We start from the raw sequence: 19,337 nt of genomic DNA, 5'->3' as shown, positions 1-19,337 counted from the left end.
CTATCCGGATTCGGATTCCGCTCACTGTCCTATGACCTTCGTGTTCTCACAGGTCTGAATCGCAGAGGTATACATTTTGAAAGTCTCTCGGCTGTGTTGTGAAACATCCTCGAGTTTACGGCACAGTGAAGTCAACTCGACTCTACTGACTGAACGTGCAATACACTCTGACAACGCAGCGTGTTTTATATGAACTGTTCGTCTTGCGTTAGCTTTTGAATGGAAAACGTGTGATTAACACACACAGCTTGGAAGAGAATGGGATGAGGATAACCTGCGGTTCAAGATTATTTTTGTACAGGACAACAAATGACAGCCAAATTTCTTTCAGTCACTTCTTTGGGTGCTTCTGGCCTCGCTAGCGCTACCACTGGACACTTTGAGAAAACAAAAAAATGTAATTGTTTAATAAAGCTAAATTATAACGAAACCATACATTCTTGAACTTGTATTACTCTACATACAGTAGAGTATTTGTTTTCGCTTTACTTTTATACAGTTTTCAGCGAATTTACAGATATAAACACAGACTATATGAAGCCATTCAGCCTCGAGCCCCAAATATCTTTCCATTTTCTGTACCTCTTATCCTACATAAGGTTGCGGGGAACCTGGAGTCTATTCCAGGGGACTAAGGGCACACCGCTGGGTGGGGTGCCAAACCAATGTGTGTACAATTTGGAAATGCCAATCAGTCTACAATGCATGTCTTTGGATTGCAGGAGGGAAACGGAGTACCTGGAGGAAGCCCCTGAAGCACGTGGAGAACGCTTAAGCTCCACGCACACAGGGTGGACGTGGGACTCGGACCTCTAACCTTGGAGGTGTGAAGCAACTGTGCTAACCCCCCAGCCACAAATATCCATCCATCCATATGGATATCTAACGCTTATCCTTCAGGGTTGTGAAGAACCTGGAGCCTATCCCAGGACGCATGGGGCACAGGGCGGGGTACACCCCGGACAGGGTGCCAATCCATCGCAGGGCACAATCACATACACATTAATACACTATGGACACTTTGGACATGCCAGGCAGCCTACCATGCATGTCTTTGGACTGGGGGAGGAAACCCACAAAGCACGGGAAGAGCGTCTAAGCTCCAAGCACACGGGCTGGAGGTGGGATCGGACCCCTAACCCTCGAGGTGCGAAGCCATCGTGTTACATATTTCGAAATAGTTAGGTCTGTCTGTTTTAAATTCAATTTTGATTTTGCCTACTCTTCTAATTACAGTAACTTCATGCCAAATTTTGAGACTGGAGTATGCAGTATAGGAAATGTTCTTTGATTAAAATAGTTGGCATGTGCGCTCCAGAATTATTGGAATTTCATTAAAATAAGCAAAGATTTTCACATAAAATGAGTGATATCTCTCCAGAATGGCCAGAGTGGTTTGAGATGATGGGAAGTGCTACGGTAACACAATAACCACTCATTACAATCGTGTTGAGCAGAAAAGCATCTCAAGATGTGATATTTTTCCAATCTTAAACCTTCCGGTTTCTTATTTTTAACAATAATGTGAAACTGACTCAAGTTCCTGTGTTTTTCTTCCCACCTAGACGAATTATAATCTTATAACTATTTATAAAGAGCAACTTCACTTCTCAGTGAGACGAAACGTCGTCATTTTTAATCTCGTTCTAATTCATAGCCTGTGCGCCAACCACAAATGTGTTCCTGCTTGCTGTTTAGTAGCCAATCAGTGTGCACTTCCTCGTCCTTCTGAGCCAATCAACGCCGTCCACGAGGTTCAGGTTGGAGGTGGAGACCGAGTTATCTGATAGACATCAAATCCAGCCAATTACCGCGTGACAGTACGTGATAAACGGCAGCTGCGGAACTATATCAACCAATCAGAGAACTCGGAGGGCGGGGCTACTACTTGAGCATTCGTGCTCCAAACGCGCACGTGATCCGCTGTAGTTCCAGGCGGTTTGGGTCCATCAGAGAGCACAGGGGTGAGTCAACTCACTACACAATCCTGTTTACTCAGTTATATAAAATATTCAAATGCAAACGGTTTATGACCTGGTTTATAACCGAACAGTTCTCGGTGTGTAGCAGGATGCACGTAGGAGTTTCAGTGAAACGACCAGGGACCGAGTTTGACGAGCTGCGTGGCTCGCGAGGCCGGTTCTCTTAGCTAGCAGTGCTAAAAGAATTAGCTTAGCTAAAATGCTAACCGCTCTGGGTGTCCTGTCAGTCGTTATGGTGGATTGAAGTGACAGAATAGCAAATCAGTAACCGCGATAAGAGCTGTAAGCACTCGGGATGTGATTGATTGTGTTTACTCAGGGCCGAGTGTTAAACGCTTCCTTACTCCCTGTTTGAGTGCACTACATAGGGGCTGTAATACGCGTCGTCTAGTGCACTTTGTCGATAAAGGTCAGCTTGTTGACATTCAGCCTGAGAGTCAGAACATGGAAACGCGTTACACTCTCATTAAATACGTTAAATTTAGGTATGAGTTCTCGCTCAATGGTAGTACCAGGGATGTTCAATAAAGTGTGTGTGTGTGTGAGAGAGAGAGAGAGAGAGAGAGAGAGAGGAAGTTATGAGGGTCTGAACCGGCCCGACTGGTCATACATGCACATGTCATACATATATTTTATTGCGACCACTTCCGGTATGGAAGCTTCTAGAATTCCACTCAATGAAAACGGTTTTTTAAAGTTATTTGCATAGCTTCAGGCCTGTGAATTATTATTATTATTATTATTATTATTATTATTATTATTATTATTAATCAGCTAAACGTTTTACAAAAATGTTCTGTGCAAAAAAAAAAGAAAAAGAAAAGTGTCCCCTAGTGTGTGTTCATGTTGTTGGAGAGTCCTTCTCAAATAAACCCCACAGGAAGCAGCAGCACAATGGCGGCCATTTCTCACTGTTTATACCTGCAACAGTGCAGTGTTTCTCCTCGCTGTCCTCCTTTATCACTTTTCAACCCCAGGCTTGACCTTAATTAACAGTGTGGAACCGCACTTTGTGTGTGTGTGTGTGTGTGTGTGTGTGTGAGAGAGAGATAGAAAGAGAGAGTGTGAAATCTTTACTTTCCTGTCTCTGCATATCTCAGATGTCCTCAATATCTCCTCCTGTACCTTCACCCCTTATCACTAAACATGTTTCCGTATTATATTTTTATCCCACAGTCGATCGATAACCTGTTATCAGTTCACTATGTTATGAAAACGCGACCCGTCACTGTTATCGCAATTAAACAATATTAAATATCTGTTGAAAAAGTTAGCAAGGTAGTAAGCAGTTCGTTTATACCGGCTGTATAGTACGTGTATTAGGGTTAATTAGGTTTTTTTATGGCTTGCATTATGTATTACTGAAGCAATTTTAAAAACCGCAATATATTTTTCATATTTGAGACTTTTTACAGAATTATACTGATTTTTTTTTTTTTAAATATATATACAACTAGACTTAAGATCTTGTAGGTCTTTTCATAGGTCTGAGTTTAAAAAAATCCATGTATATTTGTAAGAAGAAAAGAGGAAAAATAAAGCAGAAGCAGGTTTTGTAGAGAAATTGAGCATTTTTTTTTTTCTTCCACAGAAAACGTAGAACGATGCAAACCTGTATGTCAATGCGTTCGTCGGACCGAGCGTCGCTTCTGCCCATCAGGATTTTCACATTTCTTCTGTAACTCGCTCGTTCAGCGCATCCGTTTGCACAACTGCCTTTTTCTGTCTACACTTCCTTTTAAATCGTTCCAGAATAAGACGCGTTAGATACAGCTCTCCCCTTCCCCCTAAATCTCAGGCTTGTATTTACCTCAGGCTTGTATTTACCTCAGGCTCAGACGGCGGTGTGTGAGAGCTTAGCTTAGGGCGTGTGTTGAAATAACATTACGTGATGAAGCCCAGCTACGTAAATAAAAAGCGTCCTTCTTTACATAACCGTTTTCCCAAAAAGGCTTTTTATACGCTATATGTTGTTTTGTTTTTTTTGTTTGTTTTTTTTAAAAGGACATAACGTCATTTGATCCGAGGATGGTGCTATCTCCCACATGTAAAGTCTTCAAATTCATACTAACAAGTTGTAGACATTGGGTATCATTTAAACGCTCGCCGGATTCGGGGGTGTCGGCCCACTGTAGATTAGAGTCCTGTCTGATCGGGTCGATGACACCGTGTCGTCTTAATCTCAGCTCGGGCCCCGGTAGGTTCGTTCTTCGGATGTTTGAGGCACTTATAACTGTGTGATTCTTTATCAGACTTTACGCTCGGTGTAGCTTCATTGTGTTCGAATTACACCGAGATGATCTTCTCATGAGCTTATTCAGGGTGTGTGGGACTCCAGTGGGCTTTAACATGCTAAACCATACACGGATACAAAGGTATTTTAGTTGGGGAGTAACCCGCAAGTCTTGGCACCCTTTGTGAGTCTGCTGAAAGAAACACTCTATTCCTTTTTAGTCCTGGGTGTTGTTGACGTTAGGCCTTAGGAAACCTAACCTCAAAAACTTTGCATATGAATCGTCACCAATCGCGGTCCTGATGAGGATCCAGCTAAGTGTTTCTTTGGACCGAACCAAATCTGGCCGTAGTTCAGCAACTCTGCTTTTCTAAACACGAACCGGTTCAGCTTCCGTAGCAGGTCCTTTTGTTGCGGTTTATCCAGTCATGTGCGTTTACATATGTAAATGATTGAACTGATTGCAGCTCATTGGTCGAGAGACATCAGTTCAGAGAGTCACCCTTTATTTATTTATTTTTTTACCCATTCTGGCCTGATTAGCGAGCTAATGATACAGTGCACCACGGTTCTCTTTATAGCTGTAAACTAATCATTAACAGTTAAACATTTAAAGGTGTTTGTTGTCGCCAATCGTCAAGTTAGGTGCTCACGCGGACCTTTTGTAAACCAAGAATTTCTATAGCGAACCTCTTACAGAATGAATTTGAATACTTCTGGAGTACCAAAGTGAGGACATTTAATGCCGAAACTGTTATTTTGGCCAGAGTTACTTTTTAATACTTGTTAGTTTTTAACATCAACATCATGTTCAGTCATTTACGATTATGCCGTGGTTTTTCCTAACAATCTTTTACGTTTCGCTAGGTATTAATTAAACAAGCTACACATCCTGTTCCTATTCCCTTTCTGAGGCTAGAAAACGGCTAACAAACCGCGAGTGTTTGTGTATATGGGGCGGTTGCGTCTACACTGTTTTTTTTTTGTCGGACATGGAAAAGTCCGACTGCCCCTATGTTCTAAGGTTCGGGTTCCCAGATGTACTGACTAGCTCGAGTATTACACCCAAACCCAATGGAAAAGTTGGAACTTGTTCAGAAATAGCTCTCAGCCATTTCTCTACTTCCCGATGATGTGAAGGTTAAAAAAACAACATTTGTACGTTTTCGAAACGGAAATCTTAATGCGCTGCCGCTCACGTGAACTTAAACCGTCGGCTCGGACGAGGTCGGGACGTTTCTCTTGCCTTGCGCTGTCTTTACGGTGCTTTCGCATCTATTATACCGTCCGTTGAGTCCAAAGCAAAAATGCATGCTTTTGGTTTGGTTTTTACACTTTACATGATTAAACGAAGTAAAACGCGGAAAACGTTGGCCGAGGGAATCGAGAACGGCGTCGTGAAACTCCCAGTGGTCATGGAGAAAAGATAAACAAGCCCTTGCCAAGCTATAAAGGTTATACAGATAGTTATTTCTCCCATAGACAGCTCTCTGGTCTTCATGTTGGTTTATCCTTATTTAACAACAAATGCAGTCTTCACAGGCCAACGATCGATCTGACAGGGCACGCCTGGGCAACGAGAAACGTCCGAAAGCTGCGATTCCGTTCCGTCGTCGCGTTTCGGTCTCAAACCCAAACGTTTTCAACGTATAGCGAAAACAATAGTATCGGCCTTGCTGTTCCGATACTTTTGGAGGGGACTGTGAATAAATGACTGGATAATTTGTTAATATTTCGTTCCAAACGTTTTCCGTATGCCATCCAGTGTGTGTTTCCTCTTTTATTTATTTATTTATTTATTTATTTATTCTTTCTTTTATGCAGAACACACCACGCGGCGTTTGTGCAGCTGTGTCTTTCGGCTCGTTTTGTCTCTCGGGGGTCAGTTTAGCAGCTCGCATCTACAAAACTAATGCAAAACAAAAACACACACACACGTGCTATGTTTGCTTGACATCCTGCAGTTGGGTCCAGGCAGGGTTGAGTTGCTGCTTTCTCCCTGCAAGTGCTAGAGCGGAACCGAGCGGAGACCGCCTCGCTCTGACGCTCTCGAACCAGCTGTTCCAGTGTACACCCGAGTGATCGCTGCGCTCTCAGCTGCGCAAACGAACACAAACAGCCCCAAAGGCAAAAACACACCAGGGTGGGTTCGATTCAAACCGGCTGAACAGTGCGTATTACCCTTAAGCTCATTAGAGCAGCGTTACTGATGGAGGGGGTGGGGGTGGGATAACGCTCGGTGTGTATGAGCAAGGGACGCGAGTAGCTTTGTGTTTGTTTATGGATACGTCCTCTCACGAATCCTCAGTAGCCTTGCTAGAGTTCCTTGGCCCCACAGGTTCAACAGGTGTCACACACACGGCACGGAGAAATGACCCAAACGTGGGCTTTTTCATTCTTTTCAGCGCTGGAAGAGGGATGACGGTTCTGTTTTGCTTTAGGGCGCAGATCGAGTCCTCTGTGGTTCCTGCGACACTAATGTAGATTATCTTCTAACGTATTTATATAGAGGAAATAGAAAGGGGATTATTTCCTACTCTTTAACTGCATTATCGCATGTATTTTTCATGATTCGTGTTTTCTTTTTCTTTCCCGTCTTCTTTCTTCCACGCAGTCTTTGTAGATCTGGGAGTAGATTAATGTTTGAATGCAATTAGTTAATGTGTGTGTGTGTGTGTGTGTGTGTGTGTGTGTGTGTGTGTGTGTTGGTGCGGTGCTTCAGAGGCGTAATCTCCTCGGGTTAAATCTCCTTAAGGGAAAGAGCCGAGGCCGCAGAACTCCCCGCCTCGCTCCTGTCGCCGTGGTGATGGGCGTCTGGCAGCGAGGCGACGGTAACGTGCGTTGCGTACGGCGCTGTCGACGTTAAACAAAGGAAACGTGAATACGGCCTATACGTATGTACCGTTCGCGATTTCGTCAACCTGCTGCAAGGGCGAATCCCAGGTTTTATCGTTTCTATAGTAACGGCTAATTCAATGTCGCTATAGCATAAGTGCCGGGATGAAAGACGTTTTCGTGGAAGTTCCACAATGTGCGACTATACACGGATAAAATGTACGGTGTACTTGGTTGCTAGGATGTCGAATAAAATAAATAAATAAATGAATAAACCCATATTATTATTTTTTTTATGTATCTCTAGACTATGGAACTGAAGGTGCGGTTGTGCGTGCTACTGCTAGCACTGAGCGTGTGCGTGACGCTACAGGTGCGCGCCCAGGAAGAGGACGAAGACGAGGACGTGCACGTGGAAGACGACCTGGGAAACCTGGGAGACGAAGAGCTGCTGGACGGAGACGGAGAGGTCGACCTCGAGGACGAAGAAAAGCCGACGCCCACTCCAGCAGCACCTACCGTAAGACCAGCAGCTCCTCCCCCAGCTCCTCAGGCGCTAATGGAGATTTATTTCTGCTCCTTTAAATCTCTAAATAGCACACACCAGAGGTTTCCACTGGAGTTATTAGAGACCTTATTTGGGTTTAATTCCAGCCCGCGCACACCTGAGCGGTGTAATCAGCAGTTACCCAGCTCAGGTGTTTGGAGCAGAAGCTGTGTCATCTTCAAAATAACGCAATTGTTTGTTTGTTTGTTTTTTTCCATTTAGTACCGCCCTTCATAAGATATTTTACACAAGAGGTTTCCAAGGAAACAAAATAACGATTTACAAAATAACGATGGAGGCTTTCTTATTTCTTCTAACCAATCAAATGCTCTGGATTCCTAGCAGCTGCTATTCATCAAGCAGGTTTTTGTCCCCTATTCGCTTGGTTTTAGGATTTCGTTAACCTACGGTAAAAAACCGATTCATTAAACTCCAGTTCAGATGTTAAGATGTAATTAATTGCAGCTTTAACCAATCAGACTAGCTGGAAATCAAACATGCAGCCTTATTCACCCGCACGATGATGATGATGGTGGTGATGTCTGTGTTCCAGGTGACGTATAAAGCCCCAGAGCCGAAGGGCGAGCACTATTTTGCCGAGTCGTTCGATAAAGGAACGCTGGACGGGTGAGAGATTTTTAAAGCCTTTTAGAGCGGATTCACACGAGGACCGAAGTCGCTGATGTTTCAACTGTGTTTGTTTTTCCCAGGTGGGTTTTATCCCAGGCGAAGAAGGATGGCATCGATGAGGACATCGCCAAGTATGACGGTAAGTGTTTGTCGGGGAACTTGTGTGAGGTGGGTTTTTTTTTTTTTTCTTTTTCTTGATACAACCTGCTAGACTGAATTGCAAGGCAAATACAGTGCTGAGATTTAGACTAATCCCCCTGACTAATCAGTCAGCTTCGAGCTACAGTAGATTGGCATAACATTTCACAAGTATATGAGTATTTTATCAAGAAGATGATTCATCGAAGAGCGTCATGAACCACAGTTCTCAGGGTTTGTTTATTTCCTATCTTTAACAAAAAAAAAAAAGAGAGAAGCAAGCTCAGAGTTTCCACCTATGTGTGTAGGATCTCTTCTTTTATTTTAATAGAGTGATAGTAAAACCATGCTTCTGGTTCATTTTTCTCAGTAGGAGCTTGTACTGTTGGCTAAAACAGGCAAACAAAACAGATAACTTCTAGAGAATAAAAAAACGTGTGTGTGTGTGTGTGCTTGCTCAGGTAAATGGGAGGTTGAGGAGATGAAAGACACAAAGCTGCCTGGTGATAAAGGCCTTGTACTGAAGTCCAGAGCCAAACATCACGCCATCTCCGCTCTGCTACTGCGTCCTTTCACCTTCGACACCAAACCCCTCATCGTCCAGTGAGTAAATATTTGTATACACGAACAGAAATGCGCCCATACGCACACTTGGGCGGGTTCTGACTGTTCTGTGTTGCTTTTCAGGTACGAGGTGAACTTCCAGAATGGAATCGACTGTGGAGGCGCCTACGCCAAACTTCTCTCCCAGAGCGCAGAACTCAACCTGGTAAAACATCGAACGCAACCATTCGCGAATCTCGTACGCTGTTCACAATAGAACATCGGTAACGCGTTCCATTTTTCCCTTCAAAATGGTACATTTCCTCCGTTTAAACACGGTTGTTCTATTGCGGATAACGTACGGGTTTGCGCGATTTTGCAAACGGTCGTGTTCCGTTTTTATATACGTGTTACATAGCGAGCGTCCCAACATTTTTGGAACCGGGGTTGTAAAAGCTCTCCCATCCTCTCTCCCTCGCTCAGGACGAGTTCGTCGATAAGACCCCGTACACCATCATGTTCGGACCGGATAAGTGCGGCGAGGACTACAAGCTCCACTTTATCTTCCGCCACAAGAACCCCAAAACGGGCGAGTACGAGGAAAAACACGCCAAAAAAGCCGACTCGGACCTCCGTACGTACTACACGGACAAGAAGACCCACCTGTACACACTGGGTAAGATTTTACGGTCATTAAGGTGCTTTTCCTGGCATGTTCGGCTTCGGTTTTTAATCGAGTTCAGGTCATGCGTGATAATAATGTGCTTGTATTTAATAATAATAATAATGATGATGATGATGATGGACACTTGTGTCGTACGTGTTTGTGCACGTTATTCCCTGTAGTGTTAAACCCAGACAACAGCTTCGAGATACTGATCGACCAGACAGTGGTGAACAGCGGAAATCTGCTGAACGATATGACCCCTGCAGTAAACCCTCCCGCTGAGATCGAAGACCCCGATGACCACAAGCCTGACGACTGGGACGAGAGACCCAAGATCCCGGACCCGGACGCAGTCAAGCCTGACGACTGGTGTGTGCTCGTTTCCGTGTTCATACGATATATATGATCTGATATTATCCTGTAGGCTCCAGGCCAGTCTATCGGATTTTTTTTCTTCTTCTTGTCCACTTCATTACAAAAACCACATTCTAGTACTGGGTGCTCTCGGAATAGCGTCTGTTCTTCACGGCACGGATTCCACATGACGTGGAACGTTTATCGCTCTCTGATGACGCCTTTGGCGTTCAAATGATTTTCAATTGGTGTTAAGGGGCCCAATGTGCATTCCCCACACCGTTACACTACCACCACCAGCCTGAACTTTTGACCTGTTGCAGCATAAAACTGAGTGAGGTATTTCCATGCTGTGACATCATCTATCTGAGGAGCAACAAACTTTTTTTTGATTCTCTCTCTCTCTCTCTCTCTCTCTCTCTCTCTCTCAGGGATGAGGATGCTCCGGCCAAGATCGCCGATGAAGATGCAGTGAAACCTGACGGCTGGCTGGACGACGAGCCTGAGTACATCAGTGACCCTGATGCTGTTAAACCGGAGGACTGGTAAACTCCCTTTATAGGCTTCTTAAACATAATTGTAAACAAAATGTAAAAGCCACTACATTTTGAATCTGCTTTCGCTATAGCGAGTGATGAGCTGCTGCAAGACGGGTAACATAAAGCGCTCGAGATTAGTGGTGTTAGGCTTTTTTATTATAATGCGGAAGTCAAAAAGTGATCCATCCATCCATTACTGGCCCATTTCTGAGCTTTTTGCTGCGTGGCCTGAGGACTTCAGGGCCATGTGCTGTTCCAGATGCAGTTCTGAATTCAATTAATACCATCTCCCCAGAGCAGGCTCGAGCGAGTGCAGGAATAAGATACTGTGTGAGCGTGTGTGCACCCATCATCTTGTTTCTTTTTCATTTCTTTTTTTTTTTTCTTCCCTAACCATTTCTGTATCTGTAATTTATCTGTAATCTCTCTCTCTCTCTCTCTCTCTCTCTGCTCTCTGTAGGGATGAGGATATGGACGGTGAGTGGGAGGCGCCTCAGATCCCTAACTCCGCCTGCGAGTCCGCCCCAGGCTGTGGAAAATGGGAGAGGCCTATGATTGACAACCCCAACTACAAGGGCAAGTGGAAGCCACCCATGGTCGACAACCCCAACTATCAGGTAGTGGCCCGAAATCTGCCCCAAAACATCAAGTAACTGCCCAGGTACATACTATCGGTGAAACCTTCTTGAATAGCGCTGAATTTGACTTCTTACCTTGTAGGGAGTGTGGAAGCCCAGGAAGATCCCCAACCCTGACTACTTCGAGGACCTGCATCCGTTCCGCATGACTGCCGTGAGCGCCGTGGGCCTGGAGCTCTGGTCCATGTCCTCGGACATCTTTTTCGACAACTTCTTCATCACGTCGGACCGCAACGTCGCCGACAAGTGGGCGGAGGAAGGCTGGGGCCTGAAGAAAGCCGCAGAGGGAGCAGCTGAGGTACTCGTCACTCTTTCTCGCTCTCGGTGCCTTCAGTAACCTCCACGGAGAGCTGTAATTGCACCATTGGTTTATTTGGAAAGAATTCCCTTCGTGTGTTTATCGGAGCCGTCGTAAGATCTTTTATTACATACCCTCACAGAACTCGACGCCGTTAGCTCGTCTTAAAATGTGGATTCCATCTCGTTCGTATTTTATCCATTTTTATTACGAGTTACTAGTTAAGTTACTACGGTAACTAAACGGTTAACCCTTCAGAGTCGGTGTGATCGGATCCGAAGTTATCATTCCCTATACGGACACGTCAGTGCTTGATTTTTAAACCAGTTCCACTCACTCACGTGATCAGACAGTTGGGCTAAAAATATATGATTTAATACGTGAATTGCTTTTATAGAAGTGTAGTATAGTCGTGGGAAGTAGTTAATCTCTTCCATGGTCACTTCATTAAAAAAAAAACTCATAAAATCGCAATCTTATTTATTTTTAATGAGGGGAGTTCTCCGATGAAGAATGGGTTATGAACTCTGGCCCCTGGATTATAGTGTGTGTGTGTGTGTGTGTGTGTGTGTGTGTGTGTGTTTCCATTTAACCCTGAAAATTTCCCCACATGTGACGTAGTGCTGCGTTCCTCTCTTGGGCGTGGGGCAAAGCTTCTGCCTCCACACACAGACGGTGCTTTGATACTCTCCTCTCATGCTCCCATCCCATAATACTAACGCTGATCTCTGTTACACCACTGTGCTGCCAACCAATCCTCCCTTTCCATCGTTTCTTCATCTTCCTGTTTCGATCCGCCGTAAAGCCACCAAAGCCGAATGCTGTATTTCGAGACTTCTGACCCTCTCCCACTTTTAGTACCCCATAATATTACCATCCAACACCCCACACTTATACAGACCACAGCTCCGCTTCCCTCCAGCCCATCCTCTCAAGCGTGGAAGCTCTGCAAAGCAACACTTTAAGAGCGAAGCGCTCTAAACGACTTCACGTGATCTCTGATCGCACTCGCGTCGTTTCTGAATGATATTTTTCTTCATAGCTGATCGTAAAAAGAGTAGTCTAAGGGCGCGTCTCAATCCGCTCCGTAGCTGGTGAATCGGTACACAAGTTCAGGCACCGGTTTCAATTTCCGGCGACACGTCCCCGTACTCGCGTCGAAAAACTTCACTGCCATGCTTCGACAACACACAGGACCGATTTCTTTCTGACATCACGTGCCGTATAAATTTGTTCACTTAATCACAGGCGTTTCTGTCACCATACTTCAAGCAGGATCGTACACTAGCTAGTGGATTTTATATATAATATATATATTTTTTTAAATAAAACTGTCATTAGACTCGAACAAACCGTATATAGATATACGACGAAGTTGGTTGAGAGTTCAGTCGCCATTTTATTTATATATTTTTCGAGCTGAGAGGCTTCAGAAAATACGACGTCATTTCCAGTAAGGGAAAATAGTGAGTAGCGATGCTCCGTGGGGTTTTTTTTGTGGTGCATTGTGGGATTGAATTTTTTTTTTTTTAGGAAGCAAACGTACGTTCCAGTGCACTGGAAGGATTTTGCGATTCATAAAGCCCTTGACATGGCCGACTCCCTGATCAGTGCCTGACTACCGAGCTAGGGAGCTGATCGACACGCGCCCTAACGTCTCTATAGGTTGTACTGGTTTATAAAGTAGCACAGTTTTTTATTTATTTATTTATTACTACTCTCGCTATTTTGACACAGGAGTAACAAAGGAGTATTTACTTAGAGAAGTGTATCATGATCTCATGAAATTGAGATCGTCTTTTGCATTGGCCAGGACTAGTCTCTATATTTGTGTTACTTTCAAGTCCTGAAAAGTGAAGCCAAAAGGTTTTGATCGCCCCCAGGTGGCTGGATGCAGTATAGGTCATACGCCCCGCTCTCTGAAATACGAGGTACAAGTTGTTGTTTATGGCTGGTGCAGTGTGCAGCGCGTGATTTCCAGCTCAGGGACATGTTCGTGCTTCTGCTAGCATCTCAAAGCCACCCGCTGGCTCAGCTAAGAATACCGCTCCTGTGCGTACTGCGCTTTAATGAGCCGTAAAGCCTCTGTCCTCTGGGTTATAACGCAGATACGCCGCAAACTAGCAAGCATCATTTACACCACTCTCTCCATCTTAACCCTCGCGTCGTGATGAACATCTTGTTGGGATAAACCCCGCCCTGTTCTCCAAAGCGTGCCCTTCATAGTGTGCCCTGTGCACGCTGTCCCCTCGGGACCTGTTCTGGAGAATAAAAGAGTAGCGCACGTTCTCCAATTGTCCTGAAATGGGGTGATGGAGTGCCTAAGGACCGAGTTTCTTTTAGGTATTAATAAAGTTTTATTGGTTTGGGTTTGAATTTCTTGTCTGTGTTTTATTTTATTTGGCTCAGATTTAGCTTCAGCCTGGAGTTTGTTTGTGTGTGTGTGTGTGTGTGTGTGTGTGTGTGTGTGTGTGTGTGTGTGTGTGTGTGTGTGTTATGGTTCTATAATTTGTCTCTGCTTCTTGTTTGCAGCCTGGTCTCGTTAATCAGATGATGTCTGCAGCAGAAGAGAGACCCTGGCTCTGGGTGGTCTACGTCCTGACCGTGGCTCTCCCTGTTGTCCTTATCTTCGTCTTCTGCTGCACTGGAAAGGTAGTGTGTGTGTGTGTGTGTGTGTGTGTGTGTGTATGTGTGTGTGTGGAGCTGTCGGTATGTGATGATTGTTGTACTGCAGATCGTCAGTGTTCTCTGAACCTCCCACCGTGCTGTAATTTACAGAAGAAGCCAGCGACCTCTGCTGCCGAGTACAAGAAGACTGACGAGCCTCAGCCTGATGTGAAGGAGGAAGAGGAGGAGGAAGAAGAAGAGGAAGAAGAAGAGGCCAGGGATGAAGAGTCAGGTATTATACACTGCGCAAAACTGAAGCTTAGTTCTATTTACAATCCTGGAAGTGTTCTCTGAAATGAGTTATCCATCTCGCCCGACTGCCATGTTTATTAGGTATCTGCCGGTTTATTAGGTACACCGATTATTTAACGGCCGTTTATATTAAAAATCACCCGTAGACCGAACGCGGCCCAGCTGTTGCTGAACTCCGCCTATGATGCCGTATCTTTAAAGTGACACACACAGGTTTGTTGTGTGAAATGAACGAATGTGGCTCTTCGTCTCTCCCCGTAGAGAAGAAAGCTGATGCGGAGGAAAGCCCTGCAGAAGCAGAAGCACCAGAGGAAGAGGAAGCAGACAAACAGGAAGACAAATCAGATGAGGTAGGCGGAGCTGTTGCAGAAGACTGGCTGAGCCTGACAGTTTCACCATTTTTTTTTTTTTTTTTTTTTTTTTTTTTTTTTAATTTTTATATATATATATATATATTTTTTTCTCTTTTTTCCCCCCTCTGTCTCTTGAGTATGTCCTGTATTCGGTTTAGTTTGAGAATGAAGTTAACCTCATGTCCCAAAGTGTTTTATTATCCTTATACCACAGCTTTTTATCCGTTTATAGTTACATTTAACGTTGTGGAACGTTCACAAAGCTAGCTAGTTGATGTTAATCGCTTCCTTTAAGCAGTCCGTACAGGATTCCATGGAAAGTCCGTGATGCAACTTGTGGAGCTTGCTTTTTTCTTTTTTTTTTCCTCAGAAAATTACTTGAATCTGCAAAATTGCAGGAAATTGTTTCGGACGGTCTTTCGCAGTCATGTTTGTTGTTCAATGAGACCGTTTTTAGCACGTGAATCGAAGAGGGCTTCAGCTGAACGCGTGTCGTGACGACGTCACGTGGCATCACGCGTCTCGGCCCGAACGTGCGGGAAAATCTTTGTTAATTTAGAACAAATTGCAGGCTCCTACGAATATCGCGGCGTCTGCTCGATTTCACGTTCATTTCTACGATCGGAAAATGGCGAGATCTTAGACGGACTGATTATAGCCCCTATAATGCAGTTCCTCCATGATTCCGCGATCGCAGAGACGGTGCTTTGATACTCTCCTCTCATGCTCACATCCCATAATACTAACACGACCAAGACATGTCGTGAGACGTCATCACAACTCGCGTTCAGCCAAAAGTCCCCTTCGATTCGCCTGCGCCAAACACAAGTGCCGACAGACATCGGTTTTGCCAATCCGGCTAGTTTTCCGCCAACAAAAAAATCCCCATCAAGTTGCGTTGCAAATTTTGAAAAACGCGGGGGCGAAATCGAGCGTTTTTGGTCGCACAAAAAAAAACCCCCTCTGCGAAATCCTGTACGGACTGAATAAAGAGTCGGAAAACTTTTCAACGAGTAACTTTAACCTCTGAACGTTAGAAAGCGCTAAAACTGGAGTCTCCTTCCGTAATACTAAACAAACATCACACAGAGAACGTTTTCTGGAACGTCAGCCTTTATTTGTTTATTTTTTAAATTTTTGTTTTACATAATAGAGTGCATAGATGTAAAGAACCTTGTAGTCAGAGCTGCTGTAATAGAAAACGAATCAGCACCTTCTGACCAATCAGAATCAAGAATTCAACAGCACTGTGCTATAAGAGCAAATAAAGCTGTGTTTGCAATGATGGTGTGATGATGGGTTTTTTCTTTCTTTCTTTCTTTTCTGTGTAGAAACAAGAGGACGATGTCCTCAGGAGGTCCCCGAGAAGCAAAGCGAGAGCTAGAAAGGACTGATGGACTCTTACTGCATCTGCTCAACCGCAGCCCCTTTCCTGAGTCTCCCTTGACCCCGACTCCCTCCGTCCCTCGGTCTCTCCATTTACCCTTGTTCTGTCCTCCTCTGGTCTCCTGCTCCGTCCTCACACAAGTGACTGCAGAGAGAAAGAAACCAAACGGTCCGACGGAAGAAATATCGCCACTTCCGACTGGTGTGAGGAGGAGGATGATGATGACGATGATGATGACGACCATAAATAGAGTAGATTTTTTTTGTTTGTTTGTTTGTTTTTGTTTTACTAAAAAGAAAAGGAAAAAAACATGATCATTCCTTAAATGTGCCGTTGCTAATGTAAATCCCCCTTCTCTATCCTTTTCCCAGCTCTCTCTCTCTCTCTTGCGCACACACACACACACACACACACACACCCCTACCTGCTGGCCTCCAGCTGGCATCTTGCTAGTGTAATTCAGAGAAAGTGTCAGAACGTGGCAACGCTACAGCACCATGCTTCAGGCTCGGCTTTTAAAGCAGACGGGCACGTAAATCTGAACGTAAATAAGGAGAAATCCGAAGTGGCCCTGATCTCCTTCTGGAAACATAGACAGGAAGGAAGGTTCTGTACCTCTGCACCATCTCGTCCACACCATTCCTTGAAGCCCACATGATACCTTTTTACACTCGTTCAGAGGTCTCGTTATTCCTTGTAAACATTTCTGACCATGATCTAGAGAGGAACCCCTTGTTCTTGCACTGCGGGGTGTCCACCCAGAACCCCTGTTAGGCTTTAGGTTGTAGCGCACTGCCTTATTTGTAGAACGCAGTTAGCTCGTTTTATTTCTGTGAATGTACTGTGAGGGGTTTGTGTTTTTGTTTTTTTTTTTTTCCATTGTACTTGTTTGTTAATATCTCTTAATATCTCGTTTTGTTTTCACCAGACATTTCTTTGTACTAAATCATGCGTTTTCATATTTTTTTTTTTTCTTTTTTCTTTCGAGAATCAGGGGGACAAACACACCACAACACACCACAACACAACGGGGCTGACCACCCAGGTAGAGGTTGTAGTTTGTAGATGAGTGAGAGGCTGAAAACTGAGTATTTCCATGCTGTTGATTTGATTTAGGATATGAAGAGAGAGAAAAAAGGCAGTAAGGCTGACGTCCTTGTCTGAGGTGAATCATCAGAAACGTATCCGTACCACCGCTTTCGTTTTCCCATTGGTGCGCTGAGTCAGCCGTGGACCCCTCTCTGACGGGTGACTCAGCTCGCATCACTTCCTGTGACATCATCCTGTCTGAGCAGCAGCAAAGCACAGCAAATGCTGCTTTTTTTTAATTATTATTATTATTATCCATTCAGTACAATAGAGTATCCTGATGTGGTTTTGTTTTGTTTTTTTTTCATTTCTAATCGCTAAAGCTAGCTGCCCACGTTGTCCCGTCACAAGTTAAACCCCAAAGACATGAAAACGGCACTAAAACGGCGCCGACCCGGAGTACACTACTACTTCACCGCTGCCTAAAGACTCTGAAATTTTGATCTTACCATAGTTGCTGACCTCCACCATCCGCTCGCCATCCAGCGGCGAAGCAGCGGAGGACGTTGCAGCAATTCGAGTTCTGTCCCAAGCTTTATAAAGAGCTGGCACTTTCTTTCTAAAGTAACAGAGTCTACCATTCGAATACACAATCATTAATATCGTCATGCACTGCTGCTATTCTAACATCTCTCTCTCTCTCTCTCGCGCGCTCTCTCTCTTGCGCTCTCTCTCTCTCTCTCTCTCTGAGCAAGCATCCTCTCTGGCCTTTGCTTCCTACATCTTGTTTTGTCCAGTAGTGTTTGTTTTTGTTTGTTTTTTTTTAAATTCTGTCTCTCTTCAAACCATTTCACATTTGTTGTACTGGCCGGACATGGATCAATGCGCATATGTGAAGAATGATGGCATGATTATACCTGGTAGCATAGTGAGATTAAGAACTTCCACGTGATTGACTATGTATATTTCAGGCAATGGTGTGGCGAAAGGGCTGTGGGGAGGGGTGGGGTGGGGAGGGGTTTCAAATTCCATCATGTTACTTACAAAACTAAAATAAATGGATTCTACGAAAGACGTTCGTCTTCTCAATCTGGGCGTCGTGTGCTGATTTATTTGGTGGGCGGTAGGCCGTTATAATTGGAAATATTTTTCAGTCACGGAAATTTGTTTTCCTTATTACCCTGACGAACTCGACAGCATGCTTCCTGTCGGTATAATGGCTTCTCTTTTAGTAAATTCTCTTTTTACGATGCTATGTGGAAGCATTAGAGCTACCTTCTAATAAGGCAGTCCATGGCTAAAGATTTTATATAATATAATATAATATAATATAATATAGTGTTACTTCTAATTTTCTTGATTTGAACTGTTCTTTGCATCCCGGTTTTCCTTGCTCTAACATGGGAATTGTACGAGTAAAGGCGACATGCCCTGGGTACGGTCGCTCGTCTCGTCGTTTTGACGGATGAAAATAAATGATCTGATGGAGAATGTGTCGTGCAAAAATATTTCGCATTCTTGGGTTCTTTTTGTTCCAGAGGGGTGTACCGAATCATAAGTGACTACACATTATTGCTGTTTTTGAAGGCCCGTTTTTAAAAAACAAAAACAAAAAACCAAACGATTGAAGAATGAGTTTTTCCACAGGGCAAAGTTCTACTTTCACACCATGTGATAGCAATCACATGACATAAACATCTCTGTGAAGTATTGATCTAAAATTAGCCACAAGTGTAGGAAGTCCACCACATGACAGGACTATTTTGGGAACCGCAAGCAATTGGTACATTTGAGTTGTGTAATTCTGCGTTAAATGGGTCAGACGAGGCTTGGTCAGGAATTTAGTTGTGTTTAAGCTTGAACGATTCACTGGCTGGTACAAGTCCTGTTGAACAATCTGATCTTGTTCTCTGTTTCCCTGAACATCTGAGACATGAGCCCAACCCCCCCCCCCTCCTTTTTGTGCCAAAAGAAACTATTAAGGTAACATCACAAAGGGTGTGTGTGTGTGTGTGTGTGTGTGTGTGTATATATATATACATATATACACACACACACTATCAGTCAAAAGTTTAGACACATTCTTTTTTTCTTTTTTTTTAATTTTTCACATTTTAGAATAATAAAAAGTCATCAAAACTCTGGAATAATACATGGAACTATGGGAATTTTGTTGAGATGAAAAATATCCAAAACAAATCTAAATAGTTTCGTATTTTTGCATCTTCAAAGTCGACGCCCTTTC

At 44.0% G+C, this 19,337-nt stretch overlaps 1 protein-coding gene across 1 annotated transcript; it reads left to right on the top strand.

The window, feature by feature from the left end:
- The first annotated feature begins 1,871 nt into the window (after nucleotides 1–1,871).
- Nucleotides 1,872–18,583, top strand: canx (calnexin). Its single transcript, XM_053630266.1, has 15 exons — nucleotides 1,872–1,964; nucleotides 7,358–7,570; nucleotides 8,151–8,224; nucleotides 8,308–8,366; nucleotides 8,827–8,968; nucleotides 9,053–9,134; nucleotides 9,392–9,584; nucleotides 9,755–9,944; nucleotides 10,361–10,474; nucleotides 10,929–11,085; nucleotides 11,189–11,404; nucleotides 13,937–14,056; nucleotides 14,183–14,303; nucleotides 14,585–14,673; nucleotides 16,008–18,583. The coding sequence occupies exons 2-15, from the start codon at nucleotides 7,361–7,363 to the stop codon at nucleotides 16,068–16,070; spliced, it is 1,830 nt and encodes a 609-aa protein (XP_053486241.1). The 5' UTR covers nucleotides 1,872–1,964; nucleotides 7,358–7,360; the 3' UTR covers nucleotides 16,071–18,583.
- The last annotated feature ends 754 nt before the right edge of the window (nucleotides 18,584–19,337 follow it).

This window comes from Ictalurus furcatus, chromosome 8 (genome assembly GCF_023375685.1).
Source record: "Ictalurus furcatus strain D&B chromosome 8, Billie_1.0, whole genome shotgun sequence".
Taxonomy (NCBI): Eukaryota; Metazoa; Chordata; class Actinopteri; order Siluriformes; family Ictaluridae; genus Ictalurus; species Ictalurus furcatus.
This window is presented reverse-complemented; position numbering and strand designations above follow the sequence as displayed.